Here is a 26,528-nt window from a genome sequence, read left to right on the forward strand (position 1 = left end):
TGGTGCAATGTGTCTTGGTATGAAAACAAAAAATAATAAATTAACTTTATTACACTAATGTAAATGTATTATTTTTCACTTTTTCCCATTACAAGTAATATGACCATATCATAAAGGCCTATTCACAACAGCCATTTGTAGTTGTGCTCCTTTGAAAAGTACACGCTGTTACTGTTTGACAGTGAACCTGCGTACACAGTATGGTACTGATAGGATTTCACTTAAATGGAATTCAGCCATCTTAAATTAAATTCATTACAGCAGGGCTTTTCCTACAATAACATGTTCATAGCCCGAAGTAACCAATCAATGGAAATTAGCTTCACATGGCTTGCTTGTAGCCCCACAATGCTATCTTTTACAACCCAAACTGATGAACAATTAGGCACAGGGTGAACCAAAGATGAATGCATGAAACCAACAGTGTGCGTTTTCTTATCAATAGTGTAGTCCACTTTCTTTATTAGAATGACAGTAGTGTTTCATTACTGTCCGACTTTGCCCTCTATGAGAAAATGCCACTGCTGATGTAGTTAGCCCAATGGTGGGTCAATCTGAAACTGACAAAGAAAACTCATTTAATTTGTCATTTAGTGTAAATGAAATTGCATTGATTTACTCACTTTCTGGTTTACAGCAAGTGCCCGAGTGGATACAAACATATTAGCAGAGGGAGAAAAAAAAATTTAATTACATTTTCTTTGGCCAGAAAGCATTCAGATGTCACCTGAAACACCTTCTTCATGTAACGTGATACTATTAGTGAATCTATGAAGAGTGGCTTTGAAATTGGCTTCATAAATTAAATATAGGTAGGAGGTGGCAGATGATAATTCCTCAAGTATTTAATTATATGTATATCTGGTTAGAGAGACTAAATATGCTGCATGTTTATGTAATAGCTAAAGAAAATGATTTTGTTAACAATCTACTTTTTTTCCAGTATTTAATTTTCTTGTTGCAAAATGCTCCACTGAATTCTAAAACATGGCAGAACAAAACAAAGAAAGAAACAAAAAAAAGGTCACATGAACATTACTCAGCATTTAGCTATCAAAAATGACAAAGCTGTTTGAGAAAGGACATACCTTACCAACCTTTGACCAGACCATCCAGACTTCGCATTCATTGTTCACAGATCCAGATTTTCAGTGCTGGACACAAACTGGAAGGGCCCCTGGGTTCATGTCAAGTTAATCACAGCAGCCAAAGGTAATTGGATTGACTTAAACCCCCACAGGCATAGTATTAGAAAATCCTAATCAGCGTCACTGGTAGAAAGACAGGGTGCTTAGCCATCACAGCCAATTAGAGTTAGCGATTCCACTAAGAAGCATTCATTCAAAATGCAGAAAAATCACCTCATTAAGACTAGTTCTTAAAGTTGTTCTTTATTCTACAACATCTCAGGAAATGGTGGAAGGCAGGATTATTGTTGTAGAAGATGGTTATAAAATAAACCCCAAAACGAAAGCTAAATATTTTGCATCGCATTTGTGCAAGGTGTGCTTTTTAGTATTCCACTGGAAAAATAATTTTGTACATATCTTTCTCAGCCAACTATGAACAATTGTATTGTTTTCTGAAGATTATATTCATCAGGTCAGTCAATATGCTCTCGACTGCAACTTACAATTTCCCTTTTGATTAAACAAAAAGGCAGCCACATCACAGTATTACAACATTTATAACTAATACATACTTTCCTACATGATTTTACTAAATATAGTATCTAAATTTACACATTTAAATGATTGACTGAATCACTATTTAGTATTGGTCAATATTAGTTAGTCTTGGTTAAGAACTATTAAATGTTTATTTTCCTGTTCAGCTTTGTAGATCCACTACATGGATTAATTGGTGCTCCTCCTTTTGATGTTAGATTGATTATCATTAGATATTTGCCAAATAAATACTGGGGGGTGATGTAGAAAATGACAGCATACACTCTAATAGCAAAACCTAACAGTTAGATCATGATTACTTAAAATTTTGTATGGAGACTGGAAAAGCAAAAAAAAACCATTTCAAGTAGTCTGAGGTATTCAGATGCTGCCACCTAGTGAGTGATAACTATAATCACAAGTTCTTTAGAGGAAATAACCTCCCATCTTACAGTACCACAGAGGATTAAATGCCAAACGTTGGGAGGAAAGATCAGAAGAAGCCAAATAACTCTTTATTGTGCTGTGGCTTTCCAAGTCTCAGAATAAAAGAGTTGATTGCAACCTGTTTCTAGCAACAGACTTATCAAGATGCTTAAAGTCATCATTTGACCACCATAGTTAATATCTGCCAATCATTTGTTGTTTTGGAGTCTGTTGAACCTTTCTTTGACCATACTTTTAGATTTAGAAGTTGATGTGTTAGGTTTAATGTGAGAAGCTCTTATCACAAGATCCCTTCACAGTTCTTGCCTATGCTGGAAACAAGCTGACTCTTTTGGGCCTCCTCTTTCCTGGGACCTGCCCCTCTTGCCAACAAATCTGACAGAAGACTGAGTAATCAAGATGGAAGAAATGACCGTGGCGAGCCCTGCCTTCCTGCTGCTCACTGACCTGCACACAGCTCTGTATGGGTTGGCAAATAACCTTACATGGGGAACGGCATCTCATCTGTATTACATTTTCAAAAGCTTGAAAGGAATTTCTTGTCATGGTCTGTGGTTTCTGTTAGGTTCTGCTAGATCTTCTGGCTAATGTTAGACATTTTTGTTATAAACCTGTTCTATATCTCTTAATCATTATACGTAGCTTCTTCCCTTAGTTTTCTCAGTTAGTTATGCTCTCTGTTCTTGTCATTCACCGGGTCTTGTTGCTTTCCAATTACCACACCTGCATTGTGTTAGCCATGATCCTCCTCTGCGGAGATACACCAGGGTTTGCTTTCTTAATTACTTTCTTAATTACCAGATTTTCATTGTCACCGTTTACATAGTCAGTTTTTCTATTTCTTACACATTTGCAGCTTTGTTGTAAGTTTGCAACACTGAAACTATAACTGTTCAGTCAATATTCTACAAAAGGGCATTAGATATTTTGTCTAATGCAGTCTCTCTCCCTACACACACGCGCACACACAAATTCATATATATATATGTAGTATCATAAAAGAATAGTAAGCTTTAATATATGTCTTCATCATCACAGTTTGCGATTGAAAAGGATCAAAAGGGAAATATTGTGACAGGCTGCTCATTAACGCCCTCTTGTACTCCTATTGATCACAGTTTGTTTGACTGGTTAAACATAGTAGGGCATAGCTTTGAAAATTGTGCCTATAAGGGATTGTGGATTGGCATCATCTTCTTTCTTTCATAGACAGTACAGTGATTTCTTTGTAAAGTGAGATAGGAAGAAGAAAAATAGCACCAAAGCTCCTTTCTTTTGCATTTAGAGAATTTGAATACTCTTATCATGGCTACTGCTTAGATACTTCCAAGTAATTTCTTTTGGTGAGGAACATTCCTAAGCAGAAAATATTATTCAGTCGATTTGAAATTAAAGAATAAGCCAATAAGTTTTGTTACAGGACAAGGACATAAAACGTAAAAGTAGGAGTTGTTGAGGACTCCTGGTGTTGCTGTAACTATATTTCTGAACTTTGCAGATTGTACACAGATGCAGAGGCTGTATTTAACATACATACATTTAACATTTGTTTGACCATAGGCTATTGCAACTTCCCATTTGAAAAGGGTGTTTTGTGTAAGGTAAACAATTAATTCTAACCTGTGACTTGTCTGTGTTGAAAAGCATGTGAATCTTAACCCTCTGGATACTGACAATTATCTTATGAGAATAAACACTGTCTAATAATGCAGATGCAGACTGTTCAAATGCTTTGTGGTTGAAACATATCAACTATTTCCATTATTAAAGTTGGTTCTCACTATAGTATTCATCCTGCATCCTGTATTCATTTCTGAATTCATGTTAGTAATCAGCCTAAGTAGACTGTGTTCAGTTACTGTGTTCATTCTCTGTTTGCCATTGTTCAAAGTCAGTTTAAAAGTAAACAGATCCAAGTGTATGCTGCTGTTTTCCTCTTTGTGCCTTTACCAAATAAGTAGATTTAATCTTCACTCTTCCAGAGAGCATGTCTTCAAATATGAAATAGTAGTTTATACAGAAAAGTTCAAATATAAAGCTTTTTCAACCCAAACAAAGTAAAAGCAAGATGTTTAATTCTCTGAAATAGTCTCTCTAATGACAACCTTTCTATTGAGTGTCATATATATTTGTATGGTTATAGAGTAGCCTCTGCTCTTCGAAATAGGAGGGTCAACTTCTTTATTCACTTGTTACTGCAGTTCACTGCTGAGCTTCTCCTTGTAGCTTCAGCAGCTGTGGACACACTTAGAAATGGCTAATTAACATACAGTTTCCATCTTTGAGTGAATAAATTTGCAAATTTGTGTGAAGAACCTGAATAGCCATGGATTAAGAGTGCAGAGGCATCCAATTGTTCAGCTATTAAACATGGAGGCAGTGTGTTTTTTAGTCTGTCAAACTATCTTTTTTTTTTTTTTTATATCCCCCCCTCTCATTTTTTTTCCACTCTGTGCTTCCAATTCAGCAACATTGATTATTTTCCCAACTGCCACGTTGCCGTCTGTGTGTTTTGGAAAAGCGTGCATACACAGAGGAAAGTCTGTGTGAACCTTGAACGGACAAGGACCACTCTGTTGGCTGTCATATTATTGGCTGTCATATATTATTATGACATACAGACAACAGGAAAGGGTCACATTCAGCATGACTCAAGAATGACAGTACTAACTCCTCAGTTAGTAATGTCTGTGCTCCACATATTGCTTCTTTTTGAGGGGGTGTGGATGTCCTTCTAAATGCTCCTCAGAGCCCTACATAGCCTCTCAGTTCAAACAAAAAACCCAGGAGAGGCTGGCTTGTGGGCGGGGAGTATGATCATGCCCTCCAGAGGAAGTGAGCGCAGTGTAGTGGAATGTAGTTGCCATTAGTGGGAGTTGAGCTGAGGCTGGCTAACAGCTAGCCTGCTAAGTTGAGTCTGAGCTGGAGACGCAGAGGAGAGTGATGAAAACATGCCTCACTTCACAGTTGTACCAGTGAAGGATCAAGCTCAGTCCAGCTACGACAGTCTAGAGGGGCTTAACTGGGTTGATTACAGGGATACTGGACAGGACTGTCTTGACCATCAAGATACTGTTAGTTCTGATGGTAAGTCTCAAAACTTTTCCATTTCATTGTCTCTCAGCTAGGACACAAAGTGGCTTTTTTGGAGGTTTTGCAGCTGAGAAAGTGTGTCTTCATGAAGTGATACTTAATGAGCTGTGCCAAACACCACATGGGTAAGACTTTTTTTATCCTAAAAGTTATGAACAGCTGGTTGAATGGTTACCATGGCAATTTTCCAGGACCACAAAGTGTATTTCTACAGCAGTCTATTTTTGACAACTTACTTTAGGTAAAGTTGGAAAAAGAATAGTTTTTTTGTTCTGGAGTTTCCTTTCCCCTCAGTAGGTTGTTTTTAAACCTAAACTCAGGGATATATGAGTAACAAAGGGACAACAATATAGGACGTGAGAACTGTGGGGGAAAGACATAATGGGGGTGGGGTTGTGTGAGTAAGGCTGGTGCTACCGCTACAAGAGAAGGCCTCAAGTGGTTCTTCACACAAAAGATGGTGCGTTCTTTGTGCCTGGGAGGATTTCCTTTCATAAAGATTGGCTGCTAACAACACCAAGCCAAATTTCTCCCTCCTCGCCTCTCTGCCTCAGCATGCCTCAACTGTCATTCACTTGTTTTTCCTCTGAATTGATGTAGAAACAGAGAGGCAGGTCTCTGACAGAAAAGAAAGCAGAGAGAGATGCAAGACAAGGAAAGAAGAGCAGAGATGGTGACACCTGAACAAGATTATGTGAATGCAGTGTAAAGTTATGTGGGCTCAAAAAGAGAACCAGAAACCTTTTTCTTCCCTCAAAGTAAAATACACATGGGTGTGGCCTTTAAATTAGATGCCTACTCTTTACCAAGAACACCCAAAGTTGGGCTGTGCACAAACCCACACAATGACTGACTATATCCAGTTGTAGTATGTCACTGTCTGTTTGACTGAATTCTTCACCAGTATGTAACAAATAGAAGATCTGAGTTTTGGGCTGAAAAAGGATTTGGTTGTCTGAGTTTCTTAGTTTCCACTGCACATCTGTGCATATGTGAGAGCATCAGTTTGAGGATAAACAGTACCACCCTGTTGAGATTACCCATGATTCAGTGAGCAAAGGGCTCAAGTATACAAATTGAAATTTGAGCACGTAATAAAAAGATAACATCTCAGCACATGTTGCTACTGGCTTGTATATTTTTGGAATGCATGAAAATCACCCACTAAAGCCAAATGACCCTCTAGTATAGTAGGAATGCAAACTAACATTAAAGGATATCTTAACAAGTTGTAGTTAATAATTGTTGTTAGTGCAGAACTACACCACACATAGTTTTTGATGATGGAGGAAAAATACATGTCCTGAAATAACCCAAAGGGTAATGCTTTGGATGAGTTTCCTGCAAGCCTGTTGCTGTTTAACCTTGTCTTCCTAATGCCATAATTCTCCCTAACTCACTCAAGGAGGGCTTCCTGAAGTGCGAGAACAATAACCATTAAACCAATAACGACTGACCATAAACTGAGGAGAGGTAGACGGAGGAGATGGGATCGTGCTTAATGAGGACATTGAGAAAAGGGCACATCATTTAGTGAAAGTCTTTGATACTTTGATGAAGTTGGGTATTTGATTTTTATAGCATCTGTTGTTTAAATATCTTACAAGACTAATTTTAGAGTGATTTGGCACATACATAACTAGATTTGTCCAGCTTAAGTTTTCATGCAGTTTTACAGTATTTTGATGGTAAAAATGAGCAGGAAAGTGGTGAGTATGGTTAAAAATGTTCAAAAGTAGATGCATCCAGTATGCGTGATGCATGATTTTTCATCATGGGAGGGCTGGTTTTGACTTTACATGCTGTGTCTCTCCACCATAGTGTGACTGGGATGCATGGAGGAAGTGACACAGTGCAGAGTCTGTTCCTTTTGTGAGCTCAGCTCTGTCAGCACAGGGCAGGACCAACATTGCGGTCACTGTAATGCTGTGCTTGAGACCCTGAAATAGCATTCACATTTCATGGAGGAAATTGTGTTGCTAACGGTTCTGGCACAACATGCTGAAAACAGAGCATCTCTTTTTAGTAAAGTCAATCGAAGGTTAATTGATCTACAAAAGATTGGAGTTACAAACATTCTTTCATATTATTTTTAAGCTAGATTAGTGTGTTATCTGAATTTTGTAAAACCTTTAAGTTAAAAAAAGACAGAAGTACCCTTACAAAGTTTGGGCATGTGTGAAAAATTTTGTTCATAGGTAACTTTTACAAAAGCCGCTGACAAAATGTGTTGTTAGGGTTGAGGTTTGTTTAAACTTCCTTTGTATAGACTAGGTGAAGTAAAAGTCAGATAATTATCAAGGCTCGGACTCCTTAAAACATGTTCAAACAATGAGCATGCATGGGCTCTTCTGAATAGCTGCCTAACATTATCAAAATCACAAATAATTCATGCCCAAAATAAGAAGAATACTGGAAGAAGACAGCAGTGTTTTAAGAAAGCAGTTTCTTCAACTCATGATTTGATTAGAGAGTGTCAGTCCAATAGGGTTGCTGTGGTAAAGTAAACTTTACCAGAGATCAGTCAATATAATCTATATTAGCCGAAGAGGCTATTCAAACCCCTTGTTTAACTTTAAATGGAGAATTTAAAAGATAATAATCATCAGAACAAAGCTTTTCCTGCCCCGTGCTACAAAATTTAGCATCAGAAATTGTCAAATAAACATTGACAGTAAACATGCCCTCTGAAATGTTGAAAGTAAAAACTAACTTTTTGGATGATAAATGAAAAGTTGTTTGGAGAAACATGTCAACAAAAAATGAATTTTGTAGACCTAAACAAAAAAACAATATAGGCAAGAAAGCTAAAGAATGATGCTTTCTATGGTTGAAACACAGGCTGTGACCTCACAACCCTTAGACAACCGTTGATATTTACCTAAATGCAGAAAAATCTAGGGTATGTTCTATGGATGTGGAACAGTTAATGTGGACTTGATAAGTTCATAATTAATTTGATAAGGTGTTTATAGAGTTAGCATTTCTTTTTCCTGTGAATATAGAAATTATTACCTAAAAGTCACCAAAGACCACCTACATCTCACAAACTTGTCACAGACAGCAGGCCTAATTAGTCAGCTATATTGAAATTCTAACAGGACAGAACACCATCGACAGTGGCAAGTGGTAATATTGTTATAGCATTATCGCAGTAGGTCTAGAAGCAATTGTAAATGCAAGATAACTTGTTGTTACTTGTTGTCGAACTTACACACCCCACGGACAAAGAGAAAATTTATATTCACATCGACCTTTGACTTTTGCTTGACCTCCAATATTTGGCCTTTATTTGATTCTTGTTTTTAAATGCATCATTGTACGTTTACCTCGAATAAACTTATGCTTTACAGGTAGATCTAGAGCTGATGGTTTGTTTATAGAGAAGACAGTCATTTGATGCACTGTAAAAACATTGATTAATGAAAACGTTATACTGATTCCTCTTTTATTGTTACTGGGATACCTGCTGTGAAATGAAATCATGTTACCAAAGGGTGCAGATTTGTTGACTAGACAGTCCAGAGGAGCTTATGAAACAACTGTGTGATTTGGACAATGCTACCATATGTTCGCTTTCTGATTTTGGGAAAACAGCGTGACTGCTCTGGTCATGCCAAGTGGAATGCCACCCATATAGCTCTTAAACGGTAAACATACTGTTGTGCAACATAAATGTGGAACTGAGGACAGAGTTGGAACAAATTCGGACGCATTCACACTGAGTACCACCCTTAGCACCTCTTAAGCCTGAGTGTTAATGATAAGGATAGATGACGTCTAATTCTAATGGTGCCAAAGATCATCCCTCGTCTCGATTACCTTTTAACACATATTTTCTGCTTATATAGGAGTCCTAGATAAGTCCTGCCAATCATCAGTCACATTTTTTTTATGCAATCTCATGAAAATGTCAACAGGGCAAGCTACCCTTGTGCTTTCAGATTTTGTAACACTGATGAAACTAAATGAAGAAAAAAAAAAGTAAAACATATTTCTGTTAGCACTGCTGGCAGTTTCTTCAGTTTTATTAAATTCCTCAGACAGACACAAGATTTGTGCACAGCACTGGTTGGAGAGTCATAGGAGGATAAGTGCATGCACAGTGACAATAGGGTGCAATTGCAATGCTTTTCCAAATGCATGTATTTGTTCATATTGAGTTTCGTATTAGACCTACTGATGCACAATACCTGTGAAGACTTTAGACACACATCCATTCATCTAGAATGAGTGGATGTCTATAGATTTTAAGAGCAAAATAGCAATTACATATGTAATTCAGACCAACCGTCACTTAATTATTGCCAAATTTGGGATTTTAAAATGCCTAGGTTTAAGTGAAATACTACATGCAGAAACCAACATCAGTTCCTTACAGTTTTCTTGAGTTGAAGGATGTTGTTTGTGAGACTAGCAAGTAAAACCAGCTGTAGAGCAAACACAACTCTCAAATAATCCATTACAGAAACTCAAGTTCCATGCACAGACAACACCTCACTGTAGGTTTATTTATCCATTAGATCTACATGCACTGACATCTTCATTTAGTTCAGTTGAGTCTTTTTCAAAATCTGCAGTATAGTACTGTGCACCCCTTCCCTCCCACCTTTACCCCCTGAGGTAATCAGACTGAGTTGCCATCCTCTCCTCATCATTAGTGCACATCAAAGCTAATATGTCTTGCTGCAAGTCTCAGCAGGTTAGCGTTCCTCAGCCCTTTCCAGATTCTACTCTGCATGAAACACAGCCATTACAGCTAACGTTGGCCGAGTGTGGTAACAGACTTCCAATGATTCTTCCCAAGGGCTAAGGTGGAGAGAAATATAATATGAATTCAAATACAGTTTTGCAAAGTGTGTTATGTTGTGAACAGTATATACCAGAAGTTTTTAAACTGACATAACATTTTTATTTTGAAATATACCGCTTCATCTGATAGTTCATTGACTAACATAACAGCATATGTTGAAATATATTGTACAGGCCTATCGAAGGTAATGGAGATTTTACAGAATACATAATTCTTCTACTATGTAAGTACCTATAGGTCCAAGAAACTAGGTATGTCATTTTAGTTAAAATGACTAATCATTGTAAGAGTAAATTGGACTTTTCAATACATTATGGAAAGTTTACAGAATTTTCTGTCAATGTAGTGGAAAAAAAAAATAGAAAATGTATGACATGTACAGATGTACGAGGCATGCTACATTTACTATGTAACAATCTACATCAGATTGTGGTATTCTGCTTTCACAGTGGCACATCTCAATGTAACATAATGTCAGCCTCTTGTTGTTTGTTTTTTTTTAATATAAAGGCAAACATGACACAAGTTGAAATTTATTTTGGTTGATTTTCTACTTCTACTCCTGCTTATGAGTAATAAATTACAGAAGAAGCTTTAAAAGTGTGATGGTAGTTGGAATGGTTTCTACTTAAATGAGTAATGAAAGAGTGTTCCAGCCTCAAAACTGCGTATCTCACACAGGTACTGTTGCTTGAAAAATCATGGCAGGTTGTAGACACTTGTGCGAGAGGCACTAAGAATGTGGAGATGAAATTTATAAGTCTTGAGATTTCTACTGAGCTCAATATAGTGAATTAGAAAGAACAAGCTCACCCTTTAACCATATGAGCTGCAGCCATCAAACTGTTGTATCATGTTTGCCCAACCCAGTGGCTCAGTTACATAAAATAGATGTAGAATTATGGATATGCCCATAAATCTAACCTTAATCTAAGTATGGTTGACCCCACGAATCTTGTAAATTGTTCTTATGCACATAAACAAACACACATTCACATAAACACACCACCTCAAAGTGTGTGTGATCAGAGTTCTTGCCAGCCAGCTCCACATCGAGTGCACTGAACTCTGATGTCTTTGCCTCCCGGTGTTAAGTCTTAAATGTTTATTAAAGAGGTTTAGCAAAGAGGCTTTTTCTCTAAACTTAAGAAGCTAATGAACAGTGATATTGTTTTCCAATCCGCTTAAAAGTGCCAACGCTTTATTGTAAAGTAGTTTTTTCTTCTCTCCTTCTCTCTTCGACATATATAGTTTTAATCACAGGGAAATCTCTTGCAGTCTAGATAATGGTAAAGGCTTTTGTACATATCAGTCTTAAACCCTAATGCAGTTACTGAAGCTCAAATGCTCCTGAGTGGCCCTGACTTAACAGAGAAAAAGTTAATTTACACATAATGCAGATTTTATCACATCCACAAAATCCATCATTACATTACTTTAATGCAGACAAAGCTTATGCTGTCACCGGTGATGAAGTTATTCAAAATGTTGTCCACCGTTGTTAGATTTTTGTTTTCAAAATACTTTAAGATTAAGTTCTTCACAAGTGCCGATGTGTCAAGTATTGATCTTCCAGCTGTGACTGTTAGCTGGTTTGTGAGAGCACAAATGACATGTCAGCACATGTCGCAGTGCTGTGCACTCTGCATGGCTCTTGTGTGCCTTCATAACAGGCTAGTTAATCTTTAATCTTTTTAATGAGACATTTAATGTGAGAGTATTAAAGACAGACTCCCGCTGTCTCCTCAGCCCTTTGTTAAAGCATCAGTGTAGTCATGTAAAGTATAACACTATGTTTCAGGGCAGCACTGACTGAGCAGAAGTCTCTGGCAGGAACTGTCTGGACATATATTACCTTAGGGTAATTTACATTATATTTTTCCCTGTTTTTTTTTTTCTTCATTATTTTGTCTTATTCACAGAAAAAAATCCCACTACTATTGTCTCCAATACTGAAAGTTACATTAAGGCAACACTAGAGGACAGTATTGAGATGCAGTTGTGAGTGTTTTCAGAGACTCGTCAATGGGGAATTTTACCTTCATGCTTCATCCTTTTTTTTTCACATTCTCAAGATTATTTAAACACTATAATATAAATGCACCATAATATAAACCATATAACTGAAACATCCATATATGATGATGATAAAGGTTACAGTGAGTTTCCAGGAGGTGAATGCAAGTACAGTACCAGTCATAAGTCTGCACATATCTATTTATTTATACTTAATGGGTATTTATGTCCAATCTTTTGTTTGGTACTGTATGTTATGTTCACCAAAGTTATGGATACACAACTTTGTGTGTGTGCTTCTGCATCAGTGTGAATTACCACAGTTGATCAACTCCCCATCTCTCACCCCCCTTTCTGAGCTAGATCAGGCCCCTGAATGAGTAGTCACCCAGGGTGACCGAGTGTCCTGGATAGTAATCGACAATTCCCCACGGCAGAGCACAGAGTATACTCTCTTGCAGACAGCACACAGCACATAGCTATGCTTCCCCACAGCATAATTAGCGGCAGTGGGACACAGAATGCAGGTGAGTGAAGACCTGCACTGAAGGTCATTCAGCACAGTTGAGAATATATTATATACTTGGTAAGTTGGCCAGCTTGATTAATTCATGCTTCAAGTTGCCACCGTTGCTGAGGTTTACATGCTCTAATAACTCAAGGTTTGGTAATTTCTTGGTAATGAGGTGTGTGCATGCCTTTGAGTGTGTGTGTGTGTGTGTGATAAGGCTTGTGGTGCTACTCTGTGTACCATAATTGCTCGATGCACAGTGTTTATCTTTGTTTGAGCCTTTCTTCAAAGGCAAAATAAAAGAGAGTGAAATTTAATTATTTGCCTGTTTATCACGTGGATATTCTGTTTTTGTTTTTGGCCTTTTTCTGCCATTTCACTGTGTGAATTGTGTTTCTGAAGTTTACTGTTTCATGGACATTGTTAAGATCTTTCAATCATAATTAATAATGACAGTTAAAAGCTGGGGAGAAAGACCATGAACAAAATGGAATTTGTTTTTCCTCTTATCAGTTACTGTCCTGGCAATCATGTTGTTTTATGTATTTATTTGCTTTTTTCTTCTTACTGAAGGGGCTTTTATCTTAGTAATGCCACATATTTCAAGTCTTTCAGACTGAGGTTTAAAATTTGCTCAAATGAAATATGTTATTGATTTAGAAATTGAGTTGCAAACAGCATTTTTCCAAACATTTGATCTTTTTTAATTAATTCCAAAGCATATCCACCTTGCAAACAGACACATTGTCACTAAACGCTGTTGACGCTACTTTAACAAGTGCCACATGCGAAAGAACCAGAGTAGTTGTAATTAAAAATGTGACACTTTGTGCCAAATGCTCATAGATCTATAGTATAGGCAATTTATCCTAAGTTTTATGCAAGCCAATGTAATTAACTACAAAAAGTACAAAAGACAAATGTTCATTATAAATATGATTTAAAATTCTAACGCAGTATTTGTTTTAATTTTTCACTCAAAATATTTCCCATGCCTTGAATTGTCATTACCTAGCTACAAACGCTCCATCAAACCAACATGTAACTATTCATGCATTTTTTTAAAACTTTAAATTTTCTTGGATATTTCACAAAGCAAAGTTGTCATCTTTGCTTGCAATTTAGTTTGAGCCATGTTTTATTCCTCACGCTAACAGGACATGGGAATCATAAAGAAGACAGCCCCTTTCTCAACAGTGCTGATTCTCCAGGCAAGAAGAATGACTTCTATGACCGGAACCTGGCTTTGTTTGAGGTTTGTAATTTTCAGTTTGCAATTTTTAATTAAATGATGCCGTCAAATCCATCTTCAACTTCACTCTTTTGACAGGAAGAGCTGGACATCAGACCAAAGGTTTCTTCTCTGCTCAGCCGCTTGGTCAACTACACCAACATCACTCAGGGGGCCAAGGAGCATGAAGAGGAGGAGAGTGCTGAGGCGTCACGTAGGAAAACCCCCAAGGTCAGCAGTTATGGAACCGCAGGGGGCCAATATATTCCACTTTTTTTTAATAATGTCTACACTTGGCCTCGTGGGCTTTGGAAACTTTATACTCGTCTGCTGGCTCTCCACCTGCCTTCTCATCCAAGTTATTAAGGCTTGTTGATAGATTGTGTGTGACTTTGAACACTCTGCAGTTAGACTGTGCCTATGTAAGACTGGGATACATGCAAAGTGCTGATAACATGATTGAATGACCTTTAAAAAGTACATCAATCAATAATAACGATCACTACGCTTGTTTCCTGAAATGTCATGCTCAATACTCCACACTATCCCTTTTTCTCCTGTTTTTCTGCTCTCCTCTCTCTCTGTCTCTCTATCTTTTTTCAGTCACCCAACATGGGCACTCTGATGGGAGTCTACCTACCATGTCTCCAGAACATCTTTGGTGTTATTCTTTTCCTCCGACTGACATGGATTGTGGGAATGGCTGGCATCATACAGTCCCTCCTGATTGTCCTTATGTGCTGTTCATGTGTTAGTATGCACTCATGTGCTGAACACAGATACATACTGGGTTATGACAAGTTGCTAATACCACCAATGGGGACCAGCATTTTATTGCCCATTGACATGTATTGCTATTGAATGTTCACACAACACTTGCAAGTCTAAATGTCAACTGTATGTGTTCTGCACAGTATTTATCTAAATTTCTTCTTTCTGTCATAGACAATGCTGACAGCCATATCTATGAGTGCCATTGCTACTAACGGTGTTGTTCCAGGTAATACTTGACCTTACCTGACATTCCTCTTTGTTCTCTGAACCACTCTTGTCATACGTTTATGCCACTTCTCTTTTTTACTCATTTTATTAAAACAAGTGAGGAGACATCATTATGACTTAAAACTTGTTCTTGTGTTTCTCAGCGCTCTGAAGTGCAAAATATCTTTTTTTTTTTTTCTTTGCATCGTTTTCCTTACAGGGCCAATGAAAACTTACATCGAAAAATCATAATAAAAAAAACTCGGGATATTTGCAGTGGCCCTTTGTACCTGAAAATTGTTCCCATGTTTCATAGCTGGAGGGGCGTATTTCATGATCTCACGCTCACTCGGCCCTGAGTTTGGAGGAGCTGTGGGACTGTGCTTTTACTTGGGCACCACCTTTGCCTCTGCGATGTACATACTGGGAGCCATTGAAATATTTTTGGTAAGGTATTAAGAATATTTATCATGCATTCTGTCCTAACTAACAGTTTTATGCCTAAATAAGATTCTGAAAATGTATCATATAACAAAAGCAAATACATCACGATAAAATATCCCATAAAAGTTATGTAATTTAAATTTAGAGCAATTTCTGACAACTCGGTTATTTCTTACTTGAAAAATAAAGTATTTGCTTTTATGAAGAGTCAACAAAAAATGCTTTAGAAGAGCTAGATACAAAAGTACAGGCCTCAAAGCGTAAACACAATGCAACAAAACTGAAAATGTCCATTTTGAAAGACGATAGAGAAGCTGTGATCAAAAATCAGGAACGCTACCTGTTTTATATCTATCACTAAGATTCAATTAATTCAGATATCTAACTAAAATTCTGTTGAAATACTGTAACAGCAAGAATCAGGAACCTTGTAAGAAGCGAGAGTACCACAGATCGAAGCAGCAGTGGCCCTTTACCAAAAAGGATAGACAGTGAAAAAGCTGGTAGAATCTAGCTTTAAAAAACAGATAGACCAGTGTTCAGAATCAGTCAAATGAAAAGAAAAGTTTCACACTCAGTCAATGGACACATGAATTTCTGTCACAGCTCAGACCATGTCAAGGATTTTACCCACAACCTCAATGAACATTGTCCAACTTTAAAAGAGACTCTATGAATGTTTCAAGCAGTCTTTGGTGTGATGAAACCAACATAAATCTGTTCAGCCCAGGTAATTTCCAGCATGATTTCTGTGAACCTGGCTTGGATTACCACAGGCCTGATTCTTAAAGTGCAGCACAGAGGGAGAAAAGAGATGTCTGCATGTCTGCAAAAAGTGTTGAGAAGATGACATTTATAGATGTCACCATGAAGCATTGTTGATACAAAATACAATATAGACAAATATAGGCTGACAGTATGCGCTCCAGTCTACAGAGCTTGGCAGAGGAAGAATATTCGTACACGATAAAGATCCAGGGGGAGTTTCTGAAAGAAAATAAAGTAAAAACTCTTAGATGACCAAGTTTTTCACCTGATCAGAATACAGTAGAAGACATTTGGGATTTTTTCAAAGAAATTGCAACAGCAACATAACTTCTCCAGCATATAACCAGTGACAAAAATGTTTTGAAACAATGTAAGATTTTGATCTCAGTTATGGAAAATATGCTTATCTCCAGACATACCCTTGTGGGAACTTTTTATTATGGTGAATCTAAACTGTGAAGAAATATACCGAAATTATGAAATGAGTTACACAATTTGGATTATCTTATATTTAAGTGATAATGGACAGGGATGTACTCATGTCTGTTTTGTGCATCATTCATTTAATTAATTTTGCATAGAGTGTATATGCATTAACTGGCTTGTTCTGTTTTTCTTCTCCTTAGAAATATCTGGTACCTCAGGCAGCCATCTTTCACGCCACTGGACAACTCAGCAGTGACAGTGCCTTGCTGAACAACATGCGAGTCTATGGTTCCTTATGTCTCAGCTTGATGGCTGTGGTGGTTTTTGTAGGAGTCAAATATGTCAACAAGTTGGCCTCCCTTTTTCTGGCCTGCGTCATTATCTCAATTGTTTCTATCTATGCTGGAGCAATCAAATCCATGACTCATCCGCCAGAATTCCCGTAAGTGCTGTGAAAATAAACGTGTCCGGATAAGATGTGGTCTGAATTATGTTGAACCTTAAAACAGATTTAGGTTTTTATGGGGCAAAAGAGTACATACCATGCTCCTTCATCATTGTTTGTTTGTTTTCTTGTGCTATTATCTGCAACTAATTACTTGCCTACAGGAATATCTCTCCATCATCACTCTTGAAGCCATAGATCTATGACAATAGGAGACAATGTGTGGAAATACCGCTGATTAACTGTTTGTCATGATAATAAATAAGAGCCGTGTGATGAAGATTATGACAACATTCATGGGGAACTAATGTTGATTAATGTAATGATTTAAACTTCTATCCACATTATCACTGTAGGATCTGCATGCTGGGCAACAGGACTTTGGTTAGAGATCACTCTGACGTGTGTGCTAAAACTATAATAAGGGAGAACATTACAGTGCCAAGTAAGCTGTCCGAAAGGTTCTGCCTGCCAGGCAACATGAGCAGTGTTCAGTGTGATGACTACTTTATCCAGAACAATGTGACGGAGATACAGGGCATACCTGGACTGGGCAGTGGGATCATCAGAGGTGAAACTGAAGAATGCAAAATCATATATATGCTGTATACATTATTCTAAAATATCCCATCTCATAGAAAGACTTGGAGACTAGTTTAAGCCAACTGTTTATTGTACATATGTGCTTTCTCTAACAGAAAACATGTGGGGCAACTACTTGCAGAAGGGAGAGATCTTGGAGAAGGCAGGGCTGCAATCAGTGGATGCCCACAGTGCCATGGAGAACTCTATGAACTATGTGTCAGCAGACATTGCTACATCTTTCACACTTCTTGTGGGGATTTTCTTCCCATCTGCCACAGGTATGATAGTGTTATAAAGTATAGTTTTTATCACTCTAACCTTGATCTACAACTTCAGAATATGGTTACTCTAAAATCTATTTAGACCTATATCTGGTGCATGAAGCTATGAAAAGTCAGGGTCATTTTTCTGTCTATCATGTTCCTAATTCGGAGATTAGAAATATCAACTTGGAAATGTGTGTTCCAATAAAAGGATGATGCTTTTAACAATCCTGTAAAACAGCCACTAGGGGGCACTGCTTAACTTTTTTGCATGTCCCTGGGTTATTTGCTCTCCTTTTTTGCAGGTATCATGGCAGGCTCCAACAGATCTGGTGATCTCAGAGATGCTCAGAAGTCTATCCCTGTAGGAACTATCTTAGCCATTACCACGACTTCACTTGTTTGTATCCTATGTTTTTGGTGATAGCACATTATGACTGTCAATCCTGTCACTCCAAAGGTAATAGGAAAGCAGATTTGAACAACACATTTGTGCCAGCTTGAGCTTCTTAACCTTCTGTGTTCAGATTTAAGTTCTGTGGTCCTGTTTGGGTCTTGTATTGAAGGTGTAGTTCTGAGGGACAAGTAAGTTCAAATGTATACCACTTGATTCAATATATACCCTCCACCTTATGTGAATGTTTTCGTCCAACTATTACTTTATTATATAAGACAGTCATCATCAATCAACATTCACGTGCAGGTTCGGAGTTGCTGTTCAAAAGAATCTTGTTGTGGGGACCCTCTCCTGGCCATCTCCGTGGGTTATTGTCATTGGGTCCTTCTTCTCTACTGTTGGGGCAGGCCTACAATCCCTCACCGGTGCTCCACGACTTCTACAGGCTATTGCAAAGGACAACATTATTCCCTTTCTTCGGGTGAGATAATACAGACTATATATATATATGTGTGTATAGCCTCTAACTTTGCCTGACTGAAATGTGCTAGAAAAAAATGCATCTCGACATATTTGACATGCAAACCTATTTGAATATATTACTGGACTAAACAAGAAGTGATTTGCATTGCTGCTTGTGAATATTTTACATTTTTTGTTGTAGGTGTTTGGTCATGGAAAGTCCAATGGGGAGCCTACATGGGCACTGCTGCTGACTGGTCTTATAGCTGAGCTGGGGATACTTATTGCCTCACTTGATATGGTGGCTCCCATTCTTTCCATGTAAGCCCACATGTCATTGCCACATACAGAATAGAATTAGCTTATACAGTGTGAACAGGCTCACCCTTTTTTATCAGCACCCTCACATGTATGACTAATATTTGTTTATCTTACAGATGCATTTCTATATTATCCACTTTGTAGGTGACCTATTTTTTTGTTCTTGTCTTTTTCAACAGGTTCTTCTTGATGTGCTATCTCTTTGTAAATTTAGCCTGTGCAGTACAGACTCTTTTACGGACACCCAACTGGAGGCCAAGGTTCAAGTATTACCACTGGTGAGTAAAGGTGTTTTATCTTTATGGTTTGTAGTATGTTCTAACTACTGTATGCCATTTGTTGCAATCATGTCGTGCAATAAACCAGCAGTTGTTGTTCCTTGCAAACATATCATTTTAAGAAGTATCAAACCCACAGGGCGCTGTCATTCCTTGGCATGAGCATGTGTTTGGCTCTTATGTTCATATCCTCCTGGTACTATGCCATAGTGGCCATGGGCATTGCTGGGATGATCTACAAGTACATTGAGTACCAGGGGTATGTATGGTTTGGACGTCTTACCACAGTAAACTCTGATTAGATGTATTTTAAGGATTGCTGTGTATAATCAGGTATCTGCACATTTTATGTTGATGCTTATGGAAAACTGATCATTTTATTTATATTTCCTTGTGTTTCACTCGCATAAAAAAATCAGCGCAGAGAAAGAGTGGGGAGACGGAATAAGAGGACTATCCCTTAGTGCTGCTCGATATGCCCTGCTGAGACTAGAAGTTGGACCTCCCCACACCAAGAACTGGAGGTATAGCTGCTCCAGCAGGGGACTTGTGTATTTCCTCACAAACAAATCTGGTTTAAGTAATGGCAAAAATGTAGTATCTGAGCATTCAATTTTGACATTGTTTTTATATCAGGCCTCTCAGACATACTGTCAGCTGCTTACAAATTTAATGGATTAGAAATTTGTACATAAGCTCTATAAAATGAAGTGAACACCAGTCATCATAAACAATATGAGGAGAACTTTTTACTAACTGCTGTTGCCTATGTTGACTGCACGAGTCAACTGTACGGTTCATTGCAAAACATTCTACTTTACTGAGATCTGTAAGGGTTTTGTTTTTTATTTTCAAATTTGCAATTCTTTGTTTTAACATAGTCAGATTTGATCAAATTCCCACTGAAAGAAAAACAAAAATTGAATGAAAAACAATGAAAACTACTAATTTAGCTGTCTGGAAAACATTCACATTTGAGCAAAGTCTTTGCCTTCGAAAAGATAGAAATCAACCATCTAAAAAAATATGGATGACTTGAAACCCATGGTTCAATAGTCAAAATTGATTAAACTACAGATGTAATGTCTACGGTAGTGTTTGATGGATGAGTAACGTAACATTCCAATCTATCATCCTTACTCACTGAGAGTGACCTGTCTGCTTAATAGTACCAGCATTCTTTCATGTCCTTGTTTTCAGTGCAGTTACAACACTAACTACAAATTATGTCTCAATACATAATTTGTAATAGATTATAATGGTTTTCCTAAGTGAATGTTTCAGGAATTAGATAATAGTGAAAGCAAAAACCCATTTTCAACTTGTATAATAGTCTGTGCTCTGTGCACTGCAGGCCTCAGTTGTTGGTGCTGTTGAAACTTGATGAGGACCTCCATGTAAAATATCCCCGACTGCTCACCTTTGCCTCACAGCTGAAGGCAGGAAAGGGCCTGACCATTGTAGGCTCTGTCATCCAGGGTAACTTCCTGGACAGCTTTGGGGAACTGCAGGCAGCTGAACAGGTAAACACTGAAAAGCAAAACATGACGCCCTGTATTGTTCGCTCTTGTACAGTGTTGCTGACTGTGCTGCAACTGGTTGTTACAGATGACAACCCTTTTGTAATTTAGAAAATACAATGAGACTAACAGAAATGCTTCAGTGTAAGTTGGCTTTGTAATTTTTTGTATTTCTACATGTTTCAAGCAGTATATTATTTTAATCAAATAGCATGGTTTCAACTTATTGTAAGCAGAAGATAGTTCCAAAAAAAACAGTTCAGACAAAACAAGAGAAACATAGCTTAATTTTTTAAAACTGTAGTAAGCAAGCTACATTATGAAAAATGAAACTTCCTCTTGTTTTATGTGACCATAACAGAAAAATGTTTTGCTGATCCTAAATTGATGAAGTTCTGAGCCAAATCAGTCTACTTAGATCTGTATAATCTTGTGATGATAAATTTTTTAAAAATGTAATATTTTTTAGCTCTTTGTAAACCACACATTTAAGTTGTTATATTATGTATGTGGTTTGCCTTTTGATTATTTATTGTGATGTTGAGTTAATGTTCAGTCTGGCCACAACTGTCCCTCAGGCCATTAAGAACATGATGGAGATTGAGCGAGTCAAAGGTTTCTGTCAAGTGGTGGTGGCAACAAAGGTGCGGGAGGGAGTTGTCCATCTGATCCAGTCCTGTGGTCTGGGTGGGATGAAGCACAACACTGTGGTGATGGGCTGGCCGTATGGCTGGAGACAGAGTGAGGACCCTCGAGCCTGGAAGACGTTCATTAGTAAGAGCCTTAATGAAAAGCCCATCCAGCACTGGTGTATCATTGCTGTCACATTCTAAATTATGCATTATTCTCTAAATGCTCTTCACATAGCATTCACTTGTACATTTTTGATACTTTATTCTGCCAGCAGAACTTTTAGAAGTGATATGCATTATAGGTATATGTCTCAGCCAGTGTATTTTCATCTCTACTCAGACACAGTCCGCTGCACCACAGCTGCCCACCTCGCCCTGATGGTGCCCAAAAACGTGTCGTTCTATCCAAGCAACCATGAACGCTTCACAGATGGCAGCATTGATGTGTGGTGGATTGTCCATGATGGAGGGATGCTAATGCTACTGCCTTTCCTGCTCAAACAGCACAAGGTAAGAGAACTCACTATATTGTCCAGGCTTAAGGTTTCTGATTTTAATATCTTGCTGACGGTTAGACTTTGTAGTTTTACTGTTTCAAGAGTCGAAACCGAGTTGGTTTTTCTTCATGCCTCTACAATTCAAATGATGAATATAAGATGGACTGTCAAAAGAAATTCTTTCTTTGAATAATCTTTGTTAGTTTCATATTTATGTTATGCTGGACATCCTCTGTAGGAAATTATACTTTTTTTCATTGCTTTCATTATATGGTAGATTTCTGCAAGTGATTATATACATGACATGTGCATTTAAAATGCTTGGAATATTACAAGACTTTTGTGTTTTAGGTCTGGAGGAAATGCAAGATGCGCATATTCACTGTTGCCCAGATGGATGACAACAGCATCCAGATGAAGAAAGATCTGGCCACGTTCCTTTATCAGCTGAGAATAGAGGCTGAGGTGGAGGTCGTGGAGATGGTGAGAATTCTTCTGACGTCACTAATGATTTGACAAAGTGGTAAGACCAGTCGGAGCCTTTTTATGTTGCGAGTAAACAAAACTGAATCATTGTGGCTCAGTAATGAACTCAAACCAGATGTTCAGTTAAAAAACAAACAAGTTTGTTTACAACATTCCATGAAACTGAATGTTTCAAGAGAAACAACACCATTTATAAAAAAAAAATTAAAAAAAAGGCATGACTTACCCAAAATATTTGATAGCAGGAAAAGGTGCATTCATCTACTGTCACACTCCATTTAAAAGCAAATGTGTTTAACTAGAATTAACTACCCGACTGACGGATTGACGGTATAGGAAATGGATGGGATGGATAGAATTAACTACTTATATCATGTTTCTCAAATGGAATTTCAGCATGACAGTGACATCTCAGCATACACCTATGAGCGGACATTAATGATGGAGCAGAGATCGCAGATGTTAAGGCAAATGAGGCTATCCAGTGCAGAAAGACAAAGAGAGGTATGTTGGATTTGTGCCGCATTATGTTGCACAATCTTAAAAATCCTTCTTCAGATATAAAAGGGGTGGTCAGCTGAATTGATGCACACTTAAAGTTTAATAAATCAAGTGTTTTGAATTATTTGAATAATCTAACACAAAGTATACTGACAATTTATAATATTTCCCTGGCACCTGAAGGCCCAGCTGGTTAAAGACAGACACTCCTTGGTACGTATGGGCAGTCTGTACTCAGATGAGGAGGAAGAAGTGGTAGAAACCCCTCCAGAGAAGGTTCAGATGACATGGACCAGAGAGAGGTGTGAAGCCGAGAGGAGAAACAGAAACAATGCTCCTGAGAACTTCAGAGAACTCATGAGCCTCAAACCGTGAGTCAGATTCATTTCGTCAGCTTTGTTTGTATTCGATGTTACATGTTAAATTTACCCGATCATTTTGAATGCTCCTCTGTTAGACACAACCACAAACTGTGCGTTCACATAGTACAAATATGTTCTTTGTAGCACCAAAACTGTAACCCTTATGTTGCTCCCCAGGGATCAGTCCAATGTGCGACGAATGCATACAGCCGTGAAGCTGAATGAAGTGATTGTCAATAGGTCCCATGATGCACGATTAGTGTTGCTCAACATGCCAGGGCCACCTCGCAATACGGATGGAGATGAAAACTGTATCCTTTTCCATAACTAACAACCAAAACAACAAGCAAAATGTTATTGTTTAGTGTTCTTATCTTGACCTTCTTAACTTGTGGCTCAGATATGGAGTTTTTGGAGGTGTTGACCGAGGGTTTGGAGAGAGTGCTGCTGGTGAGAGGAGGTGGACGGGAAGTCATAACAATCTACTCATGACAAATTAGGAGCTGCTCTGCATGGGCTTTGGCAACATCAGACTACATTCCATCTCCACACAGGGGATTGGAGTTGATTCGCTTTCAAACAATTCTAAGTAGATGCAAAAATTTGTAACTTTTTGCATCAACATTTAAGTGCAAAAGAGGTTAATTCTATTCTTGTAGAATATAGACACTCAAGTGTACATATCTACTTGTTTATCCATTACAAATGAAAACTGTAACTGTTTTCCTTAGAATTCACTACTTGTTTGTCAAACGCAAACTCTGTATAAGTGTTTTCTTAAGTATAGGTCAGATATATAATAATAAACCTATATTTGACTATTTGGCAGATAGAACTGTCTGATGCAGAACCGGTCCAGTCTCACTTCAGAATGTGTAGCATCTGTTTGTCCACAACACAAAAACAAACAAAAAAAATAAGGCTCTACAACAACTTAGAGATTGCATCTTTTCATTTTGCTGATTTTTTTTTTATTTTATTTTTTTTAAACCTGGCAAACTTCTACTGACTCCAAACAAATATTGGGTTGGCTGAGACTCGCTCCATACCACCAAGGCAGCAACATGTCTTACTTATGAAGAGCAAACATTTGTTTCATGTCAGTTTCACATAATCCAAACACAGGGATCAACTGATTTCCAAACCTTAAAATGTTGCCTTTTTTAAGCTTTGTTGTGAAACTCCTGCATTTTATTTTGTTCATCAGTGTCGCTTTTCCATTTTCTGGAGTGAGACTGCCTACTGTCAGAACAGTTGTATTAGTTTGCCAGACTTGGATTCTAAAACAGCTGATTATTTTTCAAGACACAATTTTATTTAATATTTATATTATTATTTATTTTCCCAACATTTTCCCACTGAGGTTAAAAACTGTTTCTGCAGGTATTGAACACAGTGCTTGATGTTGGGTTCACTGGCACAAAATCCATTTAATGAATCTGGACAACAGAGGTCTTGAGGGTTAAAGTTTTAAAGGAGTTGTAACTTATATTTTTCAGAAAGATATTTGTGCTGTTGATGAGAGGAGAAAGATTTACATCGATGACCATTACTTTAATTTGTACTTTTCCACAGACCTAAAAATCCCATCTGCTGACAAAAAGCATCTTTAATTTAAAGAAGGTGTCCTTGAATTTTTCTTGGTGATTTCAAACCCAATTTCTGGTAGTATTTATGTTTAATGTTTTATTTTATTTTATTTCTTTGTGATTTTGACTCACTGTATTGATATTCTATAAATACCCGGATTATATAGATCTATGGTACTTTTGAGAATCCCCGCCCCTCATTCTTCTGTAAAGTAGTAACTCATGGAGTGTTTGCTGTAGTATTACACCTATTCTTACACCCGTTACCACATGTATTACTAAATCAACCCAGAGTTATGGAATGAAACTTTAAGCTACTATGATATTAGTTACAGGCACATGTCCAGTTATATCAGGGCTTTGTCTGACAATGATCTGCACTTTTGGCTCGCATATGCACTATGGGGCACCTATCCTTTTGTGTGACTAAATGTTTGTACAAGCCCATACATTTTTTTTTTTATGTAAAAGTTAACAGATGTGAAGATATTTGTCATCTACACAATTTCAGAACTGCATGCAGGATGTTGCTTTGTCCCTTAAAACACTGTTCATAGGCACCAATCCATAATTGTGATGTTTCTTATTAAACTTTTACCACAATACGAGTTTAAAAGAAACATAATTTTGGTTTAATCAAACTTAGGTTAAGGGCATAATATTTTCTGAGGCTTATGTGTCATAACCCTGTGATTACGTAGAGATTAACAAGACCACCTCATGATCTTAAACTTTAAGTTAAAACGTTAGCCAAAAGTTATGGATTCGCCACTCTTAGAGAATGCTTATTTAGAAAAATTTTAGAAGAGTTTGAATTATTTGAGGCAAAGACATCACCAATGAAAAACGATAAGCACCAAACATAGTTTTGAAAATAGTTTCGGCATCATCTTTATGCCCAATGAAAATTTGTGATTGTTCAATGAATATTACTTTCATCCAATCATCCACAACCCATACCTGCTTTTTCCTTTAGCCCACTGTAACCTTGGTTTTCTCTGTTTGGTTGTTAGTGATGGTTTAGTTTTTCATTTTAGACTCAACTGACTGAGGACAACTAACATATTTTACCAAACTCAAAGTGGAATTACTTTCTTTAAGGAGTTTCTTTTTCTTTTATATATCTGCTTTATTGTTTCCACCGATGTCAGGTGCCACATATCAGAAAAGTCTACAAACACTCTCAACTGCAGACTAATTTGTATTCTTGTATTTTTATAATTCAAATTAAAAGGTGATTCCATTAAAAAAAAAAAAAAAAGAAAAAATAATGAAGCTTTTTTGTTTTTGTGGGATGGGGGTTGAGTATTTAGCTCATATATTCCGTGTCATATCTGACAGCTGCATGAACATCTTCCCAGAGTGGTGATTCCGTAATCTTTGCCATGTTCTGGTCAGAAAAATTGTTTTGTAAAGTTTTCCAAAATATTCCATTTATATTAAAAAAAACAAGTGTGTTTTTGTGACAGTCCATAACACACGATGTTGAAATGCTTCATACAGGAACACTAAATAATTGAGTACACTATAAATTAAGTGATAACATTATTCTAATGAGTTAGAATTCTAACTTCGATTAAGGCCTCTCATTGATCAACAGTCATAATATGTCAGACTGCAAACCTAAAATGCCAGGTCTTCGGTTTTATTGATCCATTATTGTCCTCGTGGTCATTTCCCCCCAAAGATCATGCTGAAACAGGTGACACAACTAAAGCAACAAAATATTAATAAATTCCAAAATAAAGGCTGAACTGCTACTCAAGTGATGCTGTGTTTATTTAACTGATGTG

General features: G+C 37.4%; 1 protein-coding gene across 1 annotated transcript; it reads left to right on the forward strand.

Moving 5' to 3' along the window:
• Positions 1 to 4,824: 4,824 nt before the first annotated feature.
• Positions 4,825 to 26,495, forward strand: slc12a4 (solute carrier family 12 member 4). The gene is made up of 24 exons (XM_072380200.1): positions 4,825 to 5,201; positions 13,705 to 13,802; positions 13,878 to 14,009; positions 14,382 to 14,528; positions 14,724 to 14,778; positions 15,076 to 15,206; positions 16,598 to 16,839; positions 17,199 to 17,413; positions 17,541 to 17,705; positions 17,996 to 18,094; positions 18,218 to 18,275; positions 18,394 to 18,568; positions 18,752 to 18,870; positions 19,050 to 19,148; positions 19,288 to 19,407; positions 19,568 to 19,672; positions 20,503 to 20,671; positions 21,247 to 21,442; positions 21,641 to 21,810; positions 22,149 to 22,280; positions 22,680 to 22,787; positions 22,968 to 23,155; positions 23,324 to 23,457; positions 23,547 to 26,495. The coding sequence occupies exons 1-24, from the start codon at positions 5,066 to 5,068 to the stop codon at positions 23,636 to 23,638; spliced, it is 3,285 nt and encodes a 1,094-aa protein (XP_072236301.1). The 5' UTR covers positions 4,825 to 5,065; the 3' UTR covers positions 23,639 to 26,495.
• The last annotated feature ends 33 nt before the right edge of the window (positions 26,496 to 26,528 follow it).

This window comes from Leuresthes tenuis, unplaced genomic scaffold (assembly GCF_036924035.1).
Source record: "Leuresthes tenuis unplaced genomic scaffold, fLeuTen1.0.hap1 SCAF_2, whole genome shotgun sequence".
Lineage (NCBI taxonomy): Eukaryota > Metazoa > Chordata > Actinopteri > Atheriniformes > Atherinopsidae > Leuresthes > Leuresthes tenuis.

Coding starts and splice junctions, on each gene's coding strand:
- slc12a4 (XM_072380200.1), top strand. CDS start 5,066: ATGCCTCACTTCACAGTTGTACCAGTGAAGGATCAAGCTCAGTCCAGC. Junction 18,095..18,217: donor TACCACGACTTCACTTGTTT/GTATCCTATGTT, acceptor TTCTGTGTTCAG/ATTTAAGTTCTGTGGTCCTG. Junction 23,458..23,546: donor TACGGATGGAGATGAAAACT/GTATCCTTTTCC, acceptor CTTGTGGCTCAG/ATATGGAGTTTTTGGAGGTG.